Consider the following 24,950-nt stretch of genomic DNA (forward strand, 5'->3'; position numbering starts at 1 on the left):
CACTATAGTAAAGAGAAGTTTCAGATCTAGTACAAAACCTTTGTCCCTAGACTTTACAATCCTCATAGATGAACTTACAGTAGAAACCTTCTACCACTTTAGAACCTTCAACTCTTCAATATATGAACGCCACCCTTTTGATGCACGAATCCCAGTACGTGACTAACCAATGATGCACGGCTCCCAGTACGTGACTAACTCACCAACTTGAAGAAGATTGTTGGCTGCAAAGTTCTTCATTTCATCAACAATGAAGATCAAGAAACACTTGGTTACAAAACCCTAAGGTACAAAGACGCAATAGCTTATTTCACTCATTTAATCAATAACAACAACAATAATATATGCTTTAGAGAAACCAACAAGTTCATAAATAAAAAAAAAGAATAAATAATAAAAAAGAGAAACCAACAACGTAAATATCTTTGAGTGTGTACCATTGTAGTTATATATATATATTCCTCTACGTGTGGGGTGGGTGAATACTGGATTGGCAAGTCAAAAATAAATCAAAGATTTTTGCTTTGGTCTAAAATGTACTTACCGGCCGGAATCCAGTATTTATCCCGGTACGGCCGAAACAGCTCCAGTATGGCCGGTATTAAATCCAGTACGAAATGAGAGTGTACCTGTACCGGTGAAGGTGCCGGAACGGAAAATTTTGGCCGTATCGGCCGGTACGGTGCGAAACTGACTTCCTTGATATAGGGTCCTAGGGCCTTCAAGAAAATAATTTGAGAGAAAGTAACTGTAGTTGCAAAAATATACATATAAAAGCAGCAAAATTCCAATCAACACTACTACACCTAAGACATCTCATATTTGCCACAATAACAACAGTCCACCATAAAAGCAACAATCTTAAAAACAACTCACGTCAATGCAAGCTTAAGATCAATTACAATACATAATTTTAAAAACCTACATTAAGGACACCAGTACTGTAAAGATGTCCACGGTACACCTGCATAAGCAAAACCAGAAGGCAGTGAAAAACTAAAAACAGAGTAGTCACCACAGAAGCAAAGAACATTGTTGCAGAGACAGTAATTGGACCATTCCCTCTGGTAGCCACCTCAAAAGAGAACAAATAGCACGTAAAATTAGTAGGGGAAAAAAAATGAAAAGCCAAAAAAAGAAAAATCATAATGAGAAATAAGAAATTACTTGTGTCAAAGTTATACTATATTACTAATTTATACAATATAAGTGACACAAAAAATCCTTTGAAAATATTTCGTTACAGAAACTTTCCCAGTTGGCCTATATGTCAACAAAGCAGCTATTTTCCTGTCAACCTTTCAAACATCTTGCCTCTGTGTCAGACATTTATAGTCATTGTTGAAGCTTCTCACCACAAAAGCAGATACTGATACCATTTTCATCTGTTATGTAGGCCAACAGGCTCCCCAAACAAAATGTCCAAACCTCATGGTTCTAACAACTAAATAAATTAACAAAGGCATGTAAGTTCCCAGCCAAGAGCTTTGTAACTCAGTGGCATAGTTTGCTCTCCTTCACTAGGAGAACCAGGGTACAAATCCCCCTCTCCTATTCTGGTAACCATCGAAAAAATAGTGTGTTCCCCTGAGTATTCAAATTTAATCTGAATATCTAATTGGCAGCAATCAACGTGCCCTAAAGGAGACTTGCTTATGGTAAAGGTTATCAAATTTGTCAATTTGCCTTTTGATATTAGAATTTGCAACTCTAAAAAGTGTTTTCCAACTACTTTCTTCTTTTTCCCACCTTTTCTAATTAACAACAATAGTAGGCTAATAAATAAAGGATGGTCTCCCCCTGCCCAATTTATCCCCTCTCATGGGTTCAACCTTCAAGATAGGGGGGGGATAAAGGCCGGTGCATATCTGCAACTACCAAGGGACAGAAATGATGGATTTCTTGATATGATATACCAACAATTTATGATGAAGGGTTCTATTGATTTGATTGCAGTGAACACAGAACTTCTAGACTTGGATAGTCATCACAGAGTTTGTTTATGATTGAAGAAGTTTAGATATACTTATAATTTATTTATTTATTTATGGAAAAATATCTACTTCTAAATTAATTTTTCTGTAAAAATATAATTTTTGAATCATGGATAGTGTTACTCTAGTTTGGTAGTACATCTTGCACTCAAGAGGATGGCAATTTTGCCCCATCATGTGTCACAATTGTATCTAATTCATATCTTGTATCCTTATTTGATTTTATTATTGCCACACTTGTGCATAACAGAGATGTAAAAAAGAAACAAAGCATCATAAAAATAATTCCAAAAACGTTTAAACATTGTTCAGTAAAACAAGTATTTGAATATTTTCTACCCTATATTTGCATAAATCACGGAAATTTTTTTCCTGTAGAAGTTTTGGTGATTTTGTAGTTCAAATACCCGTGCAGCAAGATGGTTCACGTAGTTGAAGTGTCTCTTGAATGAATAATATAAACTGTGGTGATTAGAAATTACAAGCTCCTATAGTTGCAAATTGCTTGAAATCAAAAGTTTTAGAGAACAAATGGAAGATATCCAAATAGAACACTGATCTCTTTCTAATACTCAAAAACTAGAATTCCAATATCTATATAGGGCCTTAGGGTCTTCAAGAAAATAATTGGAGAGGAAAGGGATCTTAGGTTTAGGGTTCGGGTCCTGACATAATATTTTCAGCTTAAATGTTGCAGCACATTAGAATAGACCTAGATTTAGAGGCACATAAGAAACTTAGTCAGACATAATATTTTTTACAGACTTTACTAGGCACAAGAGAAGGTTATTATGCCAATAAAATGAAGTTTGATATCAATTACTTCTAATAAATTGAAAGAAATGAAATTGAGAATTACAAGTTATATGACATCCAAAATAGCTTGAGAAAAATAATGGGTTTAGATTTATGAGGATCTTGCAAAAAATGACTTTAGATGTGTATGCGAACAAAGAGGATAAAGGGGGCCATGTAATTTTTAGAAGAATGAGAACTGAAGAGGAAAGGAGTGATAACATATCTTGCATAAATGACACATAATTTGATAAGCTTCTGTTACAATTTTGACTTTTGAGTTTCTTTTTATATGATTTATATCTAGTTTGGGAACTTAAGGAAAGCGGAGGAGCAAGAAATGCCAGGAATAAACAGCTGCATTTCTCATATATCACACTAAACAACAACAACCAAGCCTTAATCCCAAAATTTTTGGGGTTGGATTCTCATATATTATATAGTATCATGCAAATTTTTACACATTTATCATCGATTATGTATCCTATCATACAACAACAACATCCAGGCCTTCTCATATATCATATCATATCATATTATACAAGTAAATTTTCATATATCATATCATATCATACAAGTAAATTTTCATACACTTGTCATTGATCTAGATTGCCTGTGAATTCAACAAATTTTGACCTTTACACATCATCAAAAACCCTAAACAGACTGAACACATAGATACATATGCAAGCATCAATATGCATTACTCAAAATGCAATTTTCGGCATTAGCAGGAGTCAGGACACTGAACAGGTCGACCTACATGCTTCAACAGGTGGAATGGCTCTATCCCTGCTGTACTTGGAATTAATAAACTGAAACAAAACAATTTTCTTTGGTACAGATTAAAAAAATGTTCAAATTCTTGAATAATGAAATAACTAAAATGATCCGAATGCCTAATTAGATAATATTTTGATATGTAACTGATATCTATTAAGCCTCAACCATTAGTGGACCTTCCAGATTCTACAAAATTTAAGAAAGCATCAAGGTTTTAGGCATACAGATCATACTCTCTTAAATAGCCCTACTTTGCAACAGAGAGAGATTCACAGGAAATGAATCATTTTCCATGACATGAGTTAGTTGTCACTTAGATCAGGAACATAACCTGCATCCTTTAAAATACAAGTCATTTCTCTGATCAACTCATATAGCTCCTTAGATTGTTTATGAGATATATCACCCTTGAAGAAAAATTGGGACCCATTTTGAACCTCTATTTTGCTATAACCAGGCTCCATTATGATCCCCAATTCCCGCATCACAGCCCTGACCTCTGCAGCATTTTCCCAAAACTGAAAAGTGGCATAAGCATTAGACAAGACCACATATTTTCCAGGATTTTCAGGTTTCAATTCAAAAAATTTCTTTGCTGCAAGCTTTACCAAATTCATATCTCCACAAACCCTACAAGTCCCAAGCAAAGCACCCCATATCACTGAGTGCTACTTACAAGGTGAGTTCAGAACAAACTCATATGCTTCTTGTTACCAGCCAGCACGACCTAAAAGATCAACTATAGCTGCATAATGTTGCCCTCTTAGCTGAATTCCGTAATCTTTGGTCATAGATGAGAAATATGCCCAACCCTCATCAAGCAAACCTCCATGGCTACAAGCAGAAAGAGCTGAAAGAAAAGTAACACAATTTGGTTTGAAACCTTCAGTTTTCATCCTATGAAAAGATTCCAAAACCTCTACAACTTTTCCATGTTGACCATAGCCAAATAATAAAGCAGTCCGCATAACAACATTCCTGTTTAAAGACTCGTCAAATACCCAATGCCCATCAGATAAACTACTGAATTTAAAGTACATGTCCATAAGGGCACTATTGACTACCACATTTTCCCAAATTTTGACACTTGATCATGACACCATGGGCCTGTTTCCCATGCTCGAGTGTTGCTAAAGTGGCACAAGCTCTGAAGACTGATGCAAAGATATACTAGTTTGGTATAAAACCAATCTGTCTCATCTTGTAATAAAGATTTAACCCCATTTCTTCAAGCCCCTTTTGCTCATACCCTGCAATCATTGCGTTACATGAAACCAAGCTTTTCTCCCACAAATTATCAGATAAAACGTGAGCAGTTCCTACATCCCCTGATTTCACATACAATATCAACAATTTAGTCTTTAAATACTCATTGGGATCATATCCAACAACAACCATAAGTGCATGAATTCTTCTCCCCTTGTACTCCAGTAGTGCACAACAGCCCCTTAGCTTCCTCAATATTCCCAAAATACAAAGACCCTTTAATGTTTTATCCAATTGGAGGTAGCTCTTGTAAGGCTCAACTTGAAAGCTGGTGATAATCACATTCCATCAATTGAACCAGTACATTGCCAAAAGCTACTCTTTCCCAATTCTAAAAATAATATATGCAATTATGCATGTCAATTATATCAAACCTTGAGCTTTACAAAAATCACATTACATACATAAGTATGTACATAGTAATGGAAAATTCCATTCAAATTGCCCAATCCACTATTCAACCTAAGGATCTCACACTTGGCACAGAAAATAATACTACCCACCAAATAAATGCAGCATTTTATCAAAAACCCGCATGAATTCAATCTCAAATTCAATTATAAGACATACATACATACACAAAAATGTATGTAAAAATGGCAACATTCCATTCAGACAGTCAAATATTCATACTACCTATTTCACCACTATATCTAAAGATCTCATCTTTGACACAAAAACAATACTACCCACCCACCAAAAAAAATTATCAACAACCCGCAAAATTCAATCATAAAGCATACATAAATATGCATATAAAAGCAGCATAATTCCAATCAACACTACTGCATCTAAGATATCTCATATTTGGCACAATAACAACACCGTCCACCATAAAAGCAAACAATCTTAAAAACAACTCACGTAAATGCAAGCTCAAGATCAATTACAATACATAATTTTAAAAACCTACATTAAGGACACCAGAACTGTAAAGATGTCCATAGTACACTTGCATAAGCAAAACCAGAAGGCAGTGCAAAAACTAAAAACAGAGTAGTCACCATAGAAGCAAAGAACATTGTTGCAGAGACAGTAGTTACACCATTCCCTCTGTTAGCCACCTAAAAAGAGAACAAATAGCACATAAAATCAATAGAAGAAAAAAATTAAAAGCCAAAAAAAGAAAATTCATAATGACAAATAAGAAATTACTTATGTCGAAGTTATACTATATTACTAATTTATACAATATAAGTAACACAAAAATCCTTTGAAAATATTTCATTACAGAAACTTTCCCAGTTGGCCTATGTGTCAACAAAGCAGCTATTTTCCTGTCAGCCTTTCAAACATCTTGCCTCTGTGTCAGACATTTATAGTCATTGTTGAAGCTTCTCAAAACAAAAGCAGATACTGATACCATTTTCATCTGTTAAATAGGCCAACAGGCTCCCCAAAAAAAATGTCCAAACCTCATGGTTCTAACAACTAAATAAATTAACAAAGGCATGTAAGTTCCCAGCCAAGAGCTTTGTAACTCAGTGGCATAGTTTGCTCTCCTTCACTAGGAGAACCAGGGTTCAAATCCCCCTCTCCTATTCTGGTAACTATCGAAAAAATAGTGTGTTCCCCTAAGTATTCAAATTTAATCTGAATATCTAATTGGTAGCAGTCAACATGCCCTAAAGGAGACTTGCTTATGGTAAAGGTTATCAAATTTGTCAATTGGCCTTTTGAAATTAGAATTTGCAACTCTAAAAAGTGTTTTTCAACTACTTTCTTCTTTTTCCTACCTTTTCTAATTAACAGCAATAGTAGGCTAATAAATAAAGGATGGTCTCCCCCTGCCCAATTTATCCCCTCTCATGGGTTCAACCTTCAAGATAGGGGGGGGGGAGGGGGGGGGGGGATAAAGGCCGGTGCATATCTGCAACTACTAAGGGACAAAAATGATGGATTTCTTGATATGATATACCCACAATTTATGATGAAGGGTTCTGTTGATTTGATTTCAGCAAACACAAAACTTCTAGACTTGGATAGTCATCACAGAGTTTGTTTATGATTGAAGAAGTTTAGATATACTCATAATTTATTTATTTATTTATTTTTGGACAAATATCTACTTCTAAATTATTTTTTCTGTAAAAACATAATTTTTGAATCATGGATAGTGTTACTCTAGCATCATCATTGTATAAAGGATCTCATTCTTATAGGATTCTCAGATCTGCTTAAATTAAGATGTGAAAAGAGAAAATGGGTGGCAGACTGGTGGTGACAAACTCTGAATTTAAGTAGATCCTATATGAACTCAGTGCAATAATCAAAAGAAAGAGCTTTCTAAAGAATAACAATCATAAGCTTAAATGATCAAGAGCTACTCACAACAAGCGCAATGTCCCTCCGAGCTGTCTTCTGAACTCTTTTTCCCTAAATGGCGAGCCTCTCCAATTCTTCTATACTTAATCCTATGCAGAGATATATTTTACACTAAAGAATGAAATACAGTGTATTCTACACCCCAGACAAGATAACCAACCTTTCTAGAATTGCAGGTTACAGCCAAGGTGAGGCAAGGATTCTAATACACCCCCCCTCCCCCCCCACAACCCAAATAAATAAATAAGTGGACAGACACGGACTAACATGTCCTTGAAAACCTCAACAAGTGTTCTTCTAATATGTGGGCTAGCTCCTTCATAGCAAGGCCAATTCTGTACTAAACATTTCCATACAAATAAACTACCCAATTCTGTACTGAACCTGAAAGATCTCATGTTTGACAGTTGACACTAAAACAACACTGACCACATAAAACGAGCTAAAAAAAAAAACACCATCCACCAAAACGAGCTAAAAAGCCTAAAAATTTATCCACAACCCACATAAATTTCAAGCATGCATATAACACACACAAAGAAAGTAACTAAAACTAGTGAAGGTTCACAAACTTGCCGTTGTTGCTCTCAGATTCAACTCGGCAAAGAAGGGTGGTGGTTTTTCCGGTGAAGATGGGGCCAACAATCACTTGAATCTCTCCGGGAGACACATGAGGAGTCGGCTGCTCCACGTGCACGCCACGACTTTGGATTGAATGAATGGAACAATTGGGAGAAAAGGTTGTTGGTTTTAGGAAAAGGAAAATTGTGTGGTGGCATGGAAAGGATTTGGGGAAGGGGGGACATGGGGTTCGAACTATATACATTAGACATTATTACGGATGCCATTACTACTAGGTTATCACTTAAACCCATATTCTACTACATAATGGCACGTTTTCAAGCTTCAACAATAATATTGCTAATCAGCAAATGCAAAACCTTTTCTTTGATAAGTAATAAGTTTATTGATGTCAAAAAAAGAGAAACACCCTAGTACACAGGGAGTGTACAAGAGTTGAAACAATCAAGAACAAAAATTATAAGAATCTAAGAAATTAAGAAAATGTAAAAATGATTGGTTTAGCAATGCAGCCAACCAATCCATTAAAGTTCTAAAGAAAAATAGTTTCAAGTCTGATATGGATCTTTCCTTATCTTCAAAGCACCAACTATTTCTCTCCCTCCAAAGGCATCACAATAAGCAATGGGGAACCATCAACCACATATACCCATTTCGATGATGACCAAATCTGCCTTGCCAACATGCTAGAAGCCCTATTACAGATTGCGGCATAACCCAATTCACTCCAAACAAACCGAACACCATAGCCCACAGATCCATTGCAACCAGATAATGAAGAAAAAGATGATCAACCGATTCACCATTACACTTGCAGATGTAGCACCAATCCAATATCCAAACCTTCCTTTTCTTTAGATTGTCAATCGTTGAGCATTTCTCTAAAGCAGCAGTCCAAACAAAGAAAGCTACTCGAGAAGGAATCTTTTGTTTCCAAATGCTTTTCCAAGGAAAAGAATAGTCATTAGAGCCCATTAAAAGACTATAATAATCCTTAACCATGAAGCCCTTCTCTCTATCAGATTTCCAGTACATCTTATTCTCCCCAAACCCTCTCACCGAAGCATCATATATAGTATCCATGAAATCAGCCAACACCTCTAATTCCTGAGCATGCACACCCCTAAAGAAATTGACATCCAAGTTCACTCCAAACCAACCGAACACCATAGCCCACAGATCCATTGCAACCAGATAATGAAGAAAAAGCTAATCAACCAATTCACCATTACACTTGCAGATGTAGCACCAATCCAATATCCAAACCTTCCTTTTCTTTAGATTGTCAATCGTTAAGCATTTCCCTAAAGCAACAGTCCAAACAAAAAAAGCTACTCGAGAAGGAATCTTTTGTTTTCAAATGCTTTTCCAAGGAAAAGAATAGTCATTAGAGCCCATTAAAAGACTATAATAATCCTTAACCATGAAGCCCTTCTCTCTATCAGATTTCCAGTACATCTTATTCTCCCCAAACCCTCTCACCGAAGCACCATATATAGTATCCATGAAATCGCCAACACCTCTAATTCCTGAGCATGCACACCCCTAAAGAAATTGACATCCCAAAACAGGGTTCCATTATCAAACTTCATAATCTCAACCACACTAACCTCTTGATCTCGGCAAAATTTAAACAATTCAGAATAGCTAACTGCAAGAGATGCTTCGCCACACAAACGGTCTTGCCAAAATTTCACCCTAGACCCATCCCCAATATCATATAGAATGTGGCAAGAAAAAGAAGGCCAGCCTCAACTAATAGTTTTCCACAAGCTAACACCATATGGGCCATTAATAGGTCTAGTACACCAGCCACCCCATTCACAGCCATATTTCACCGCTATCACTTGCCTCCAAAGGGCAGCCCTTTCCATCCCAAATCTCCATAGCCACTTCCCAAGCAAAGCTTCATTAAAAAAGTCTTACCTTCCTTATCCCCAAACCACCCGAAGCAATGGGACTGCAGATAGTAGCCCAATTAACCAAATGGAATTTTGGTTCATCACTAATGCCACCCCATAAGAAATTCCTCTGAATTTTCTCAATTCAATTAGCCACAGTAGCCGGAATAGGAAATAAAGATAGAAAATACGTGGGTAAATTAGATGGAGTGCTTTTATTTAAAGTGACTCTACCTCCCTTGGATAGGTACAAACGTTTCCACCCTGCTAATCTTCTTTCTATCTTCTCCAAAATTGGATTCCATATTGTCTTATCCTTGAATTTAGCATCCAAGGGAAGACCCAAATATTTCATTGGAAGAGTACCTTGTTTACAGCCAAGGACAGTCAACAGTAATTCAAAATTATGCACCATACCAATAGGAACCAACTCTGACTTGCCCAAATTTATCTTTAGACCAGAAAACGCCTCAAACCAAATGAGGATCATACGAAGAAACAAAACCTGATCTAGATCAGCATCACAAAAAATTAAAGTGTCGTCCACAAAGAGGATATGAGACACTGCCAAAGATCTTCCCTCTAAACGACCCACACCAAAGCCTGACATGTGACCATCATGAACAGCTTTATCCAACACCTCCCAAGGGCTTCCATAACCAAAACAAACAACAAAGGGAACAATGGGTCGCCTTGTGTCAACTCCCTAGAACTCTCAAAAAACCCACAAGGAGAGCCATTTATCAGAATAGAGAAGCAAACTGTAGATATATAAAAGAAAATCTACCGCCTCCATTTAGCAAAGAACCCACCCTGTTCTAGTAACTGCATAAGAAATCCCCAGTTTACATGATCAAAAGCCTTCTCCACATCTAATTTGCAAAGTAGCCCTGGCAAACTAGATTCACTCTACTATCAAGGCAATCATTAGCAATAAGCACAGGGCCAAGAATCTACCTGCTCCTCACAAAAGCATTCTGCGAAGATGAAATTATATCTTCCATAACCGTGCGAAGTCTAGTGGCTAAGACTTTAGCAATGATCTTATAAACCCACTCCCCCCCCCCCCAATCCTTGACTTCAATTGCTGCATTTTTTTTAGGGATGAGAGTGATGAATGTTGCATTCAAACTTTTCTCAAATTGACCTTTAGCAAAAAAAATGATGAAATAAAGCCATAAGATTAGGTTTGAGAATTCCCCAACAAGCTTGGAAGAAGGCCATTGGAAACCCATCCGGTCCAGGCGATTTATCACCATAAAAATTTTGTATGACATCAAAGATTTCTGCCTCCTCAAAGGGTCTTTAGAGCCAATCTACATTATCACCAGATATCCTTGGAAATACCAAGACTTCTGGAAAAGGTCAAACAACTTGCTGCTCAGAGTATAAATTCATAAAGAATTGAGTAATACAATCAACATTCATACCTTGATCAGAAGACAAGATTCCATCAACCATAAGGCTCTCAATACCGTTATTTGTTCTATTGGAATTAGCCATTCTATGAAAAAATTTGGTATTTGCATTCTCCTCCCTCAAGTGAAGCACCCTAGACTTCTGCCTCCAACTAATCTATTCAAAAAGGGTGAGCTTTTCAATATTAGTACGGAGATTAACTTGTTCTAACTTTTCCTCGGCTGTTAAATGATGAGTCTCCTCTATAACATCTAAACCATTCAATTTGTTCCAAAGTTGCTGTTTCTTAAAAGTGACATTGCCAAATTCTGCTTCATTCCATTTTTTTAGATCCAACTTCAAAGCTGCCAATTTCTTAGCTAGTATAAAACTAGGATTTCCTTGGAACAAATAGGATTCCCACCAGGCTTTCACTTTATCAACAAAATTTTCCACCCTCAACCACATATTTTCAAAACGAAAAAGGTCTTCTACCTCTCCCATGACTCCCTCCCCCCCCCCCCCCTTCCAACAAAATTGGGTAGTGGTCTGAAAGTACTCTGGACAACCTTTTTTGTGAAAATAGAGTGAAGTAATCCGCCATGAGCGGAGAAAAAAGAAACCGATCTAATCTAGAAGCAGAGGAAGTATTGGACCAAGTATAAAGACCTCCTTCCATCAGTATATCCATCAGCACATGAAGAGAGATAAAATCAGAAAATCCATACGTAGCCCGAGTATGACTTGCAGCCCCTAATCTTTCCGAAGGAAAGCAAATTATATTAAAATCACCTCCTAGACACCATGGCACATCCCACCAACTAATTAGTCCTATAAGCTCCTCCCACATTTTCCTACGCCTCTTGTTTAAATTTGGCCCATATATACCAGTAAAAGCCCACTCAAATTGATCACCTACATTTTTAAATTTGCATGAAACAGAAAAGCGCCCTACTGCTTCCTCCACCTTTTCCATTGCCCTTGGTTCCCACATCAAGACAATACCTCCAAAAGCACCTTCTGAACCCAGGTACAACCAATCTACATATGGACAGCTTCATATACTCCTAACAATTCCTCTAGTAATCCATTCAAGTTTAGTCTCCTGCAAACTCACAATATCAATATCAGGCCTCCATGCATGCAACAAATTACGAATCTGAAGCCTCTTCTCAACCTCATTCAATCCTCTAATATTCCAGGAAAGTATCTTCAGGTTCATTTAGGGACAAACAGAGCCCGCTCCTTATTAGTACCACTGCGCCTAGTTGAAGTAGAACCATAATTGGTAGGAATCCACTGCATCAACTTTACCCATGCCTATGCATAACAAAGTCATTAGCAATCCATTAAAAAACCTTATCAGTGGCTAATAGATTTTGATAGATGTGATTTACTCTTTTTTTTTTTTTTTGTGGTAGATATACAATTTTATCCTTTTGATGCCAAGTTTCCTTTACATTTATAACTTCTCTAATTAGTAATTACTCTATGGCGACAGTAATCAAGATACAATGACTTGGGTTTATTCAAAGTTTCAATAATCTGGGTTTATGCCTCAAGCTAGGCAGTAAGAACAATTATCTTACAGTTTGGGATCCATTTAATCCCAGGGAAAAGTAATTGCACACCTCTATGTCTTTTTTGTTACTATTTCAACTTTGAAGCTTTAAGTTGGTTCTAGTTTAGCTCAATTAAAGTCTCTTATTAAAATTGAAGTGAAGGAAATTCTCATATTTGATCTGACAATGTACTAGGAAAAGTACAAATAATGTTAACTATTCTGATATGTGCTATCAAGCCTTTCTTAATTTGAAACTAGAATAGAGATACAAGACAACACACAAAATATAAAATTGAAAAAAGGAGTTTTTGTCATTTGACTTCATCAATGAATATGTTACACAAACTGTATGAAACTTCCACAACAACAACAACAACAACAAAAGAAAAAAAGAAAAAAAGTAACAAAAAGAAGAAACCTCATCATCCTCAGTTTGCAAAATGCCCAAAACATCTGAAAACTTGAGCCTTCGGAGAGGGCTCTGACCCTGTGCTATCTGTTTCTTTCTTTTTGTGTTTATACAATGTCATTATTTTTATTTAATATAAGGCAAGCCGTTTCTTTTGGTAGGTTTCCTCTATCCAGAGTTGGCCAAGATCTTGTGCTATTCTCATGGAATCTGAGGATGCACCAGAGAGCCCTCTCCTAGTGAACCCAACTGCATAGAGCCCACTATGTCCTTGCCACCCATTTGGGAACGGTGCCTTTGGAAAACTATTCTTGGAGAAGAATTCACCTTCCTGTATTTATAACAATACAGACAAAAATATCAATTACAAAACAATCATTGAAGGAAGCTTCTAAACATTTTGAGACTCTAAAAGAATTTATATTTTTGTGAGTTAATAGGACAAATTCAAAACTGGCATAAATGCAGGTAAATCAACTTAACAACTTCCTTATTCTTTCGTTTAAAAACCAACCATCAAAACTGCCCTTCAAACACCAAAAAAATAAGATAGACAGAAATTAGAAACCTTCTCGCTTGAAGCCAAGAAGGGACATTGTAGCGGTATCCAGTAGCAAGTAGCCATTTTCCCCCAACTGAATCAATATCAAGCTTTTCACCATTTACAAGCTCAACTTGTTCACTTAAGAACTTCTTGATTCCAGGAACCACCTTAATAGCACCAGATTTGATTTTGCCCAATGCACAAATTTCCAACAAAGGAGTCTGCCCATTAGTGTTCTTGAGCTGCATTGGCCCAACTGCCGGCCTGTTCAACCCATATTTCTCAATGTTTCCAAGCACTAATGATGATAGAAACAAGAGGAGCTTGTCAAATGTCAACTAGCCAATGGGGTAGCGCCATTTCATCATTGGAACCGCCAATTCAAATGTAGCTTTTCCACAAAATTCTCTTGGCAAGACATGCAGTAGCTAAACAGAATACCATTAAAATATTGGTTAAATGATTAAGTTTACTATTTTCTAATAACTTAAGCTTTTCGGACTATTAGAACAAGCGTTCCTAAGTCTGAACCCGATCTTAATCTAGCACTACATGGAATCAATTAATAGTACTCACCGAGCTACAAACCGCCAAGGATGAAGAGGCACTGTAGTTGCGAAGATTAAGGGAAACTTCCATGCCTAAATTACCACACCACACAACTAGTACTTGCATTCACAAGGGTGCAAGTGCGTATATGAATCTAATAAAAAAGCTAACAAAATAGCCTAATACAACAAAAATCCAAAATCAATTTTTTTAGAATATGTTGGAAAAAATATGCCAACTTTTGAGCACTCAAATAATTTTGTACTAAGCCAAGAGCCTTATAACTCAATTGGTTGGCACTTCCTGGAGTTTCCAATGAAAACACCCAGGACTCAAATACCCCCACTCCCAACTATCGAATTATCAAAAATAATTTTGGACTATTGCTTGGTCGTTGCTGTTACTGTATCAAGTTAGTTGCACACTTGTTAGCTTCCTTGAAAATATGCAAATTTTGAGCACTCAAATAATAAATTTCAACTAACCTAATACAACAACAACCAAGTCTTGGACCCAAATTCTTTTGAGTCGAAATCATGGATCCATTCATAATAGAGTGACTAAATTTTATGCGGCTACCTACCGCAACCCTCTTCCTTTTTCCGGGCTTGGGACCGGCTGTGAACAAAACATATGGTACTAAGCACCAACACAGGCGGAGTTAAATTTTTCTAACCTAATATGCATTGAAATTTTAAAATCCTTCAAAATTTATGCTACCAAATACTATTAAGATAGCATTAGAAATGATATTGATACTGCAGGCTTTATGGGCATTGTCATTTTAAATCAATAGGTTAAACCAATAGGGTTCTGCAATACAATATCTTACCTCAAATAAACAGTATATAGAATGAAATCAGTCATATTACAAAAATATTAAGTTCTAACTTTCAACTACATGGTCCATTGAAAAATGAAAGAAATTCAGAGGCAGATAGAAGCAGAGCCACCAGTAACAAGCTGTGCCATAGGTGATTATTTAAAGAATAGTCCAAACTCGAATAATAACAGAAAAATAACAGATATTGACAGCATCACCAACCACAGGAGTTAAAATTCAGCATAAGACACTACCTATACCATATAGAAATTATAGAAACACATTAACAGGCAATTATAGAAACACATAGCAAAATATCAATTGAGAAGGAAAAAGATAGAGAGAAAGGGGGGAGAACAAAAAAATGGGAAGATTTTGAATTAAAAAATTATATGGTAAACCAGAATAATAATAAAAAATACAAATTTGCTACAAAAACTTGTTGATAAGTAATTCTATTATGACCAAAACTAGACATTTACATGAAGGCTAAACCTCAAAACAGAATCCAGCATGCAAATACAAATATACTACCAAAACTTTTTGATAAGTGATAACTAATAGTACTAATAGTAATGCTCACCAAAACTAGACATTTACATTAAGTATAAATTTTTACACAGAATCAGTAAGCGAATAAAAATACCCTACCAAAACTTTTTGACAAGTGTACTAATACCGACCAAAACTAGACATTTACACAAAGTCTAAACCTTAAAAGTTCACTCCAATAAGTGGTATAAGTGGCATACTGTTAAAGAACCTGCTAAAATTTCCCCAATCCTAGTTGATCAGCATCATAACCAAAACCCAGCACTGAATCTGTGTTGCCAACAGGATCGTTTAATAGAGCCATAATTTCATACATAAAATTTACATTTTCTGAACTATCCTGCAAGTTCTCCTGTCCATTTTCCCCAAAATATTTTGCCATACAAGTAGACTCATCCTTAGCTTCAGTGACAGGATAATACAGAGTACCCTCATCAGCACAAAACTCAGACACACCAGTTGACTCATCCTCGTCCTCTATCCCCACCAAACTTGGCATGTCAGCTTCAGTGACAAGATAATACAGAGAATCCTCATCAGCACAAAACTCAGAAGGGGTTGCCGCAGTTGTGGATTCAGATCCCACAGGACTTCCCAATGTTGAATAAGGGACTGATTCAGAGGAAGTCCAGCAGCAATCCTTCACAGATTCCATTGGGGATGTGCGACTTGTGATATCTGGAAAGTTAAGTCGAGCAGAGGAACCATACATTGTTGAAGCAGCTTCATCATAAGCGGACGCAGCATCAACTGCAGTCTTGAAAGTCCCAAGCCAGAGTCTCTAACCGCCACTCGGCTCACAAATCTCTGCCACCCATTTACACCATGACCTCTGTCTAACCCCTCTGTAATGGCACTGTGGATTTTCAGGTCCTCCTCTTCCTTTCATACAACACCCTTTCTTTGTCCCTTTGGCCTGAACTTTAGGAGACTCAAACTGGGCAGCATTGCGTTCTTTCCACTTAGCCAGTGTCTCAGCGACAGAGTCTCCTCTAGTCTTCCTCTTCCTCTTCTTCTGATCAGGATTGTCCATGACCATGTGAAACCTTTCCAGACAATTCCAATAATGCACCCGCTCAACAAAAATTCCAGAAACACCAAGATTGAAGTAACAACGTGGAATTTCCCAAATCAAAAACCCTCTTGCAATAAACCCCACAACAATCAAAAACCCCAAACCCGAAAAAGTAAACTGAATTTCCTAATCTGAAACAACACAAACCCTTTTACAACAAACCCCAGAAAATTCAAACCCTAAAAATAAAATAATCAAGAAAAACCCAAACGGAATATTTCCCCCACAATCAACGAAAAACCCAATATGAAACCCTAATATTCAAGTAACAATATTGAAGTTTTCAAGAAAAAAAAAAATCACAAACCCTTTTGCGATAAAACCCAGAAAAAAAAAAATCAAACAATAAAGAAAACCCAAAATGGAAAAGAAAAGTATAGTCTAGAAATTGCTTTAAAAATGAAGGTACCTCTCAGTCTGAGTTAGTGGAAGAAGGCAACAAAAAATCTAGTGTGTTGTAAATTGCAATGTTTGTTTCTGACCAAAACGAGTCGTTTCAGTTTCAGAAAGAAGCTTTCTCCTTGTGTGTGTTTTCAGAATCAATGGGGGCGTGATTGTGTGAGAGAGAGAGAGAGCTTTCTTTGGTCTCAAGAAGTTCAGAAAGCTTTCTGAAAGAGAAAAAGAGCCGTTATGTCATCTTAGGTGTTTATAGGGTTCAGTTCAGAATTCAGTGACTCACTCTAAATTTTATAATGAGATCGCTGGGTATTATGACGTGGCGTTTTTCTATTGGATATTTGAAACCATGTACTTTGTGGCACTTTTGTCACTTTTCTTAAGCTTTCCCAACTTCGCTTTATGGATTTCCCGCTTGTTTTGTTGCTCTTTTAAATTTTTATTTTTTATTTTTTTTAAGGCTGAATATTTCTTTTATTCATTTAACATATTTCTTATGTGATTTGTGCCTCGTCAAATTGATTTACTTCTTGACATTTTTCTATTTTAGTCCCTACATTTTATTTTTATTACTTTTAGTTCCTAAACCAATTGACGCGTGTTATTTTCGTCATTTCTGTCAGTCAACCGACGGAAATTGCTGAGGTGGCTGCCAGAGGAATTAAAATATTATAAATAATACCACGTCACCATGACATGTCAGGATATAAATTTAAAAAATATATATTAATTTTAACAAAATTAAAAAACATAAAAAGAAAATTTAAAACATAAAAATACATTATATTTGAATAAAAATAACCAAGAAGATGAACCAAATCACAGGAACACAAGAACATGAAAGAACACAAACCCAGATCATAAGAGCATAAGAACGCAAACCCAGATAACAAGAACAGTACTAAAAAAAACAAAGAAAAACGCTCACAAATACACACATTTTTCTTTCCTTCACTCAAACTCACTCAAAAAAATAACACCCAGATCTCAAATGTAACAAAAACAACAGCTCTCTCTTCTCTCTCTCTCATTCCTTCAAAAATGTCATCCCAACAACAACAACAATAGCAGCAAGAACCCAAATCCAACCCAAAAGGCACAACGCAAAACACAAGATCTCCGTCCATATCAACCCACCTAGCAATGGTGGAGCTGAATCAAAAAATCCTGACCTCTCTCTCGAAACTGTCCGATCACGACACTCACCAAATTGCCATCTCCAAACCACAATCCAAAACCTCTCCACTGAAGCTCTCCCAATGCTCCTCAACTCCCTCTACGATGCCGTTTCCTCCAACCCCAAACCCTCCGCCCGCAAGGACTCCCTCTGCCTCCTCGCCTTCACCTGCGCCGCCCACCCCGACTCCTCCTCCGCCCACCTCACCAAAATCATCGCCCACATCATCAAGCACCTCAAGGACTCTGACTCCGCCGTCCGTGATGCCATTGGCTCGCTCTCCAACCTCTACCTCAAGCCCCCTTCCTGTGCCGGCAACACTAATGGTAACAACGAAAGCGTGGTGGGGCTGTTCGTAAGGCTGCTGTTTAAGGCCATGGGGGAGCGTTCTTGTGGGTTTCTAATGGTGGAGATCAGTTGGGTTTCTAGGTTTCTAGATCAGTGTGTTGTGGTGGTGGGTTGTGGGTGATGGGTTTTGGCGTGGATTGGCATGGTGGTGTTGGCCATGGGTGATGGGTTTGCCTCTTGAGTCTCTTGACCCCCCAAAAGATGACATTTTTGAAGGAGAGAGAGAGAGAGAGAGAGAGAGAGAGAGAGAGAGAGAGAGAGAGAGAGAGAGAGAGAGAGAGAGCTATTGTTTTTGTTACATTTGAGAGAGAAGAGAGAGCTGTTGTTTTTTTGAGTGAGTTTGAGTGAAGGAAAGAAAAGTGTGTATTTGTGAGTGTTTGTGTGTTCTTTCATGTTCTTGTGTTACTGTGATTTGGTTCATCTTCTTGGTTATTTTTATTCAAATATAATGTATTTTTATGTTTTAAATTTTCTTTTTATGTTTTTTTAATTTTGTTAAAATTAATATATATTTTTTAAATTTATATGCTGACGTGTCATGGTGACGTGGCATTATTTATAATATTTTAATTCCTCCGGTAGCCACCTCAGCAGTTTCTGTCGGTTGACTGACGGAAAGGACGAAAATAACACGCGTTAATTGGTTTAGGGACTAAAAGTAATAAAAATAAAATGTAGGGACTAAAATGAAAAAACGTCAAAATGTAGGGATTAAAAGTGTATTTACGCCTTTTATTTTTTATTTTTTTTAAGGCTGAATATTTATTTTATTCATTTAACATAGTTCTTATGTGATTTGTGCCTCATCAAATTGATTTACTTCTTGCAATGTACAATTTATGTACATAAGTATGATGGATGGATGATCAAAATACTAATTAATTTTAAAATTCTTGAAACTGATTTTTGTTAAAGTAACATTTTAATATTCTTGAACTTGAGTAATAAATTTTTTTTTAAAAGTAAATCACCTTAAAAAATAAATAAAATAAAATAAAACTTAATAATGAATTTTTCAAATGGCAAAAACCATTTCATAAAAAAATTGTCAAAAATCATACTATGTATACAACTTGTGACAATTTGCTGATATAAAATAAATGGCAAAATCATTCCATCTTTGTGACCATTGAACAGTCTTGATATTATAGATTCAAACGTAAATATATCATTATGTATCATCATTTCCTAGAATTTCACCGATCATTTCCAAGGCTTCTTGAACCTTTTCATTCTTACACAGAGCACACATATAAGTCAATTGTACCCCAATGTAGTTAGACTAAAAGTGTGAGTTTAAGAATTGTTGAAAAAAATTTTAAAACAAAATAAGCCCAATTAACCAATTTTACCCAACACAAAAAACCCGGCCCTTTAAAATTTTTAAATAAAATTATTTTATCCTTACCCAACATCAAAGTCACACACACCAAAAACAAATCCCTCAAACAGCTAGTAATAAAGCCAAATGTCGGAGCTGCTGCACATAGCCAACAACAGACCTACCCCCCCTTAACTCTAAGTCCTGGCTTCGTCCCTGTTACTAATCATAAGAAATAATTCAAATACTCATTTATTATCTTATTAAAGTGTCACCAATCATATCCTTTTTCATATCAATTTGTAAGTTTTTTGTAGTAAAATTTATAATAGCGTTAGTATGCTTCAACAAAAAAAAAAAATTATAAATTAATTTAAATCCAACCAAATCACCACAAAGTAAATAAAAAATGCTAAAACTATTACAAATATTACTATAGAATATTAACACACTAGTTTGTAAGACATATGTAGTAAAATTTGTAGCATCTCTAGTTAGCATCGATCAAGTAAATTAGTCATATTAAAAATTAAGAAATAAATGATTTTAAATACATAAAAATCTTAATACAAAAAAAATTAAAATTAAATTTTTTTTGAGAAACAAACTAACCAATAAACACACATACTTAATTACACTCTTTCACAAAGTCCAACCTTAGCTCAGTTGGTAGGGCGGATGACTGTTGTAGGAATAATCAAATTAATTCTTAATAAATTAAATATTAATAATTGATATTTAAATACATAAAACCCATAAAAAGTTTTCGCCTTAGCCTCAAATTGTGTTTAGTCCACCAAGTGATGAAAAAAAAGCTTCTAAACTTTGAAGCAAAAAAGCTTCTGAAATTTGAAGCCATGGTTACAAAAATTGGAAATCACGGCGTAAAAGTCTAAAAGTTTGTGTGCCATTCATAGACTATACGAATGAGAATATATTATGCGACGTGCTCTTATCTTGTGAAAACAGCTTGATTCCTTTTGTTTCTCAAAAAACAAAACCTTGATTTTCCTTTTTGAGTCATTCGTTATGACTTTGATTAGCCAATAGACTGGCATTTATAAGAGACTCCTAGCGTTATTCTCAAGTCTCATTTATCATATTAACTGATTCAGCTCCTTCTCCAAAAGAAAAATTAATTGATTCAATTCCTAAAACAAGACAAAGTCTAAGGCGTGTTTCATGGCCTTCTTGTATGAGCTAGGCGCACTTTCTTAGAAACTGCGATTATATGAAATGCTTCACTACAAAAAACTGAACCTAAAACAGCATTTTTGAAGCGCCATAATAGGTCAACTTATTGTAGCAGTTTCTAAAAGTGCCATATTAGGTCTTCTTAGTGGTGGTTTTTGAATCTGCTAAAAAAAAAAAAAAAAAGTGGCTATAGAACTAGTTTTTTGTAGTGCTTAATTGTTATAGTGGGAGGAACACTTTTCTTTTAGAACTTACTATGATTAAAAAGAGATAATCAAAATGGTAAACTCACATTGTATAAATATTACATACAATATTAAACTCACATAATCTGTAGCATCTCAACATAGTATAAATTTCTCACAAAGAATCTCCAATAGTTTTTTTTTTTTGATGATTCAATATTTGAGGGACGAAAGATTTGAACCCTAGATTTATAAGTTGAAATACCAAGATGCGTCAATAAGCTAAAAAGCTCTTGGCCTCCAAATGTTAATATTTAACTGTCGGAACCCCAAAATGTAGTATAAATTCTATTTATTCCGTATACTCTCTTTCTCTTTCTCTCCAATTTATTCCTTTTAGATACCAGAGAGTCAAAGGTCTTAACTCTTAACAACTAAAAAAGACCACATCCTTAATGCGATGACCATTCTATAAGTACAAGTAGGGGTGGCAATTCGTGTTCACGGGTTAGGTTCGTGTTGTATCAACTCATACGTATCCGACTAAATGGTTCAACACTAACCCGACATGTTTATTAAACGGGTCAAGATTCCTCAACCCTAACACGACCCATTTATTAAACGGGTCAGTCGTGTCGATCTGTTTATCTGATTTTATCAAAATGAAGAAAAACATTTATGGAAAAACAAGCAAATAAATATTTTAAACATAAAATTCAGAATTAATGAGTAATTATATCACAAATAATCATTCAAAACTAAAGCATATCTCAATATCATAAATAATCAATCACAATACGTCAAAGAAAATAAACTACAACAACTAATAATTTTATATACCTATAGTTTGAATGGTATATTGGTAAAATTTCATTTAATTAAACTGGTCAGACGGGTCAAATGGGTTCCATAAGTTGAACCCTAACCCAACCCGTTTATCAAACGAGTTTATCGTGTCAACCCGAATATGACACGAACCCATTAAGCCTCAACCCATAACCTACTAATTTTGTATCGTGTCGTGTCAGTTTCGCGGGTCGTGTCCAATTTTGCCACCCCTTGTACAAGTGTTTGTGGGGTGTGGGGAGTAAGGCCAGGGTTCAAGTCTCCAAAAGGGAACTTCACACACATATACACTTAGATTAAACTAGAGTAAAATTTATATCTTTTATTAATATTAAAAAAAAAACTAAAAACAGAAAACAGAAAAAATAATAATAAATTTTCAAAGTTTTTCTTATAAATTGGGCTATTACGTGGCCGTCAATATAAGACCATACACGTCACGTGTATTAAATTATATATATGATCTATTAAATAATTTAAAATTATTAAAAAAATGATTCCCTTTTGTCTATGATTTTCATATATGATTTTCTGGAATTTCTAGAATGTCTGCCCTCCCAAGCCCGCAATTTCCGCTAATCAGTTTATCTATAAGTTTGAAGACTAATGTGTTGGACCGTTCGAGGCCAGTCCAAGAGTATATGTTAAGACCCAATATTAGAGAATTGGTCTCCTTTTAATATTCTAATGCTCCTTGTTTCTCACCCAAAAAAATGCTCATTGTATCGGTCTTTAATTAATTGGTCTATAGCATTACTTCTATGAAGTCTTTCATTTTACTAGTAAAAGTCATGTACGTATGACTGACTTGGAAAAAGATTCATCAATTTGCCGCTTCTACCTAATAATCTATAAATAGCAACCAAACTATAACACTTTTGCACCATTAAGTTCTAGCTTCTAGCTTTATTTCAAACTTTCTCAGCAATGTCTTATAAAGTTTTTTCTCTGTTTTCATTCACTCTCCTCCTTCTTCTCCTTCTTCCTCTCCCTTCCCATGCAACATCAAGAAACATCCATGACAAAAAATCACCACCGTTTGAGTTTCTCAAACATCTTCAAGGATGTCACAAGGGAGAAAAGGTCAAAGGCATCCATGACCTCAAAGCCTACCTTGAGAAATTTGGTTATTTGAGCTATAACCATTCTCAAAATCAAACTCATACCAATGATGATGATTTTGATGAACTTTTGGAATTTGCAATTAAAACTTACCAACTTAATTACCATCTCAATGCCACAGGGTCAATGGATGCCAACACAGTATCAACAATGATGATGCCTCGTTGTGGGGTGGCAGATATCACCAATGGTACAAATTGGATGCGCTCAGGCAAGAAGAAACATCACCATCGCCATGGCTCTTTTCATACTGTCTCTCACTATTCTTTTTTCCAAGGAAATCCCAAGTGGCCAACTTCTAAGTACCATCTCACCTATGGATTTCTCCCTGGCACCCCAACTAAAGCAATGAGTCCCGTCGCAAAAGCTTTTGAAACGTGGGCTGCCAACACACACTTCAAGTTCTCAAGGGCTCAAGATCAAACAAATGCAGATCTCAAAATTGGTTTTCATAGGGGGGACCATGGAGATGGGGCCCCTTTCGATGGAGCTGGGGGAACCCTAGCCCATGCTTTTTCTCCTACTAATGGGAGATTCCATTATGATGCAGATGAAAAATGGAGTGTGGGAGCAGTCCTAGGTTCATATGACTTGGAGACAGTTGCCTTGCATGAAATTGGGCACCTTCTTGGGTTAGGGCATAGCGAAGTTGAAGGGGCCATCATGTGGCCTGCCATACGTTCAGGGGTGACCCAAGGTTTGCATAGGGATGATATTGATGGCATTAAAGCCTTATATAATTTTTAAGTGTTCAAGGATTTGCAGGATGCAATTATTAGCAGGTAGAGAATAAAGCATAGTGCAAATGCGTGGCACTAGAATTATTGGACCATATAAGTAGAGAAAAGAAGAGAGAAAATAAATTTTTAACCAACTCATGGTAGAAAGTGATGCTTGATTGTATTTTACTTCATGTTGTAATAATACTATTTCATTTTTTTCAAGAGCTAGCTTTGTAGTTTAATTGAGACATCTTGATGTTTACAACGAAGATGTACAATTTTCAAATCCTTCCACCCCAATTATCAAATCATAAAAATAAAGTAAAATAATAATGCTTCATTTTTAAACCATCATGGAATTATACAACTTGGAAATTTGTATGATGTGATTAATAAAACTTTTTAATTTCATTTTAACTATAATAACCAAAAAATTTAGGACATTTTATTATTGACTTTCAACACAAATGTCTTATAAAATTTGGCACTTTCGAAAAAAGGATAATAGTTAAAGTAGTCATCTTACTCAGGGGCAGATGTAGAGGGGGCACCTGCCCCCTTGACTCCTAAAATTCCTTGCATATGTAGTCTACTCTAGTTACTCACTGACATAGAAAGAAAGAAAGAAAAAAAAAAAAAGAGGAAAAGAAAAAAGAACTCCCACTTGAAAGTGACTCTGATACAAGAAAAATAAAGGAAAAAGAAGTTATTCTCAAAGACCAAACCAAATAACCTTTTCACCAATTTCACTATTCTTATAAGCAGCTCTCGTCTGTCCCACGTTTTGCACCTATTTCACTATTTTTTTTCTTTTTCCTTTAATATCATTATTTTCATCATTTTCACTATGATACCTATTACAACATTTTATTGTTGAGTGATGTTAGAGATATTACAAATTTTACTACCTATGTCTTACAAATTGGCATGTCACCAGTTACAAAAAATAATTTCAGACATATATTCATTATATTGTTTAAGTAGCACTAATCACATTTTACCACATCAGTTTGTAAAATTTGTAGTAGCTATGACTATGAACTAGTTATTTTTGTTTATTTATTTTAATAATATGAAAT

The 24,950-nt window shown here is 35.7% G+C and overlaps 1 protein-coding gene, 1 long non-coding RNA gene and 3 pseudogenes across 2 annotated transcripts; 1 reads left to right on the top strand and 4 right to left on the bottom strand.

Moving 5' to 3' along the window:
* Window positions 1–839: 839 nt before the first annotated feature.
* LOC142624219 (pentatricopeptide repeat-containing protein At4g16470-like) lies at window positions 840–5,643 on the bottom strand (annotated as a pseudogene).
* LOC142623705 (uncharacterized) lies at window positions 840–8,086 on the bottom strand. Its single transcript, XR_012842192.1, has 3 exons — window positions 7,740–8,086; window positions 5,843–5,902; window positions 840–1,064 (listed from the first exon to the last, which is right to left on the bottom strand). It is a non-coding gene; the product is annotated as an uncharacterized LOC142623705 (long non-coding RNA).
* A 4,902-nt stretch (window positions 8,087–12,988) lies between these two features.
* On the bottom strand, window positions 12,989–14,738 carry LOC142623183 (putative indole-3-pyruvate monooxygenase YUCCA8; annotated as a pseudogene).
* An 897-nt stretch (window positions 14,739–15,635) lies between these two features.
* On the bottom strand, window positions 15,636–17,203 carry LOC142626432 (uncharacterized; annotated as a pseudogene).
* A 5,722-nt stretch (window positions 17,204–22,925) lies between these two features.
* On the top strand, window positions 22,926–24,093 carry LOC142626055 (metalloendoproteinase 2-MMP-like). Its single transcript, XM_075799826.1, has one exon. The coding sequence runs from the start codon at window positions 22,955–22,957 to the stop codon at window positions 23,894–23,896; it is 942 nt and encodes a 313-aa protein (XP_075655941.1). The 5' UTR covers window positions 22,926–22,954; the 3' UTR covers window positions 23,897–24,093.
* The last annotated feature ends 857 nt before the right edge of the window (window positions 24,094–24,950 follow it).

The sequence above is a fragment of the Castanea sativa genome, chromosome 2, assembly GCF_040712315.1.
Source record: "Castanea sativa cultivar Marrone di Chiusa Pesio chromosome 2, ASM4071231v1".
In the NCBI taxonomy this organism is placed as follows: Eukaryota; Viridiplantae; Streptophyta; class Magnoliopsida; order Fagales; family Fagaceae; genus Castanea; species Castanea sativa.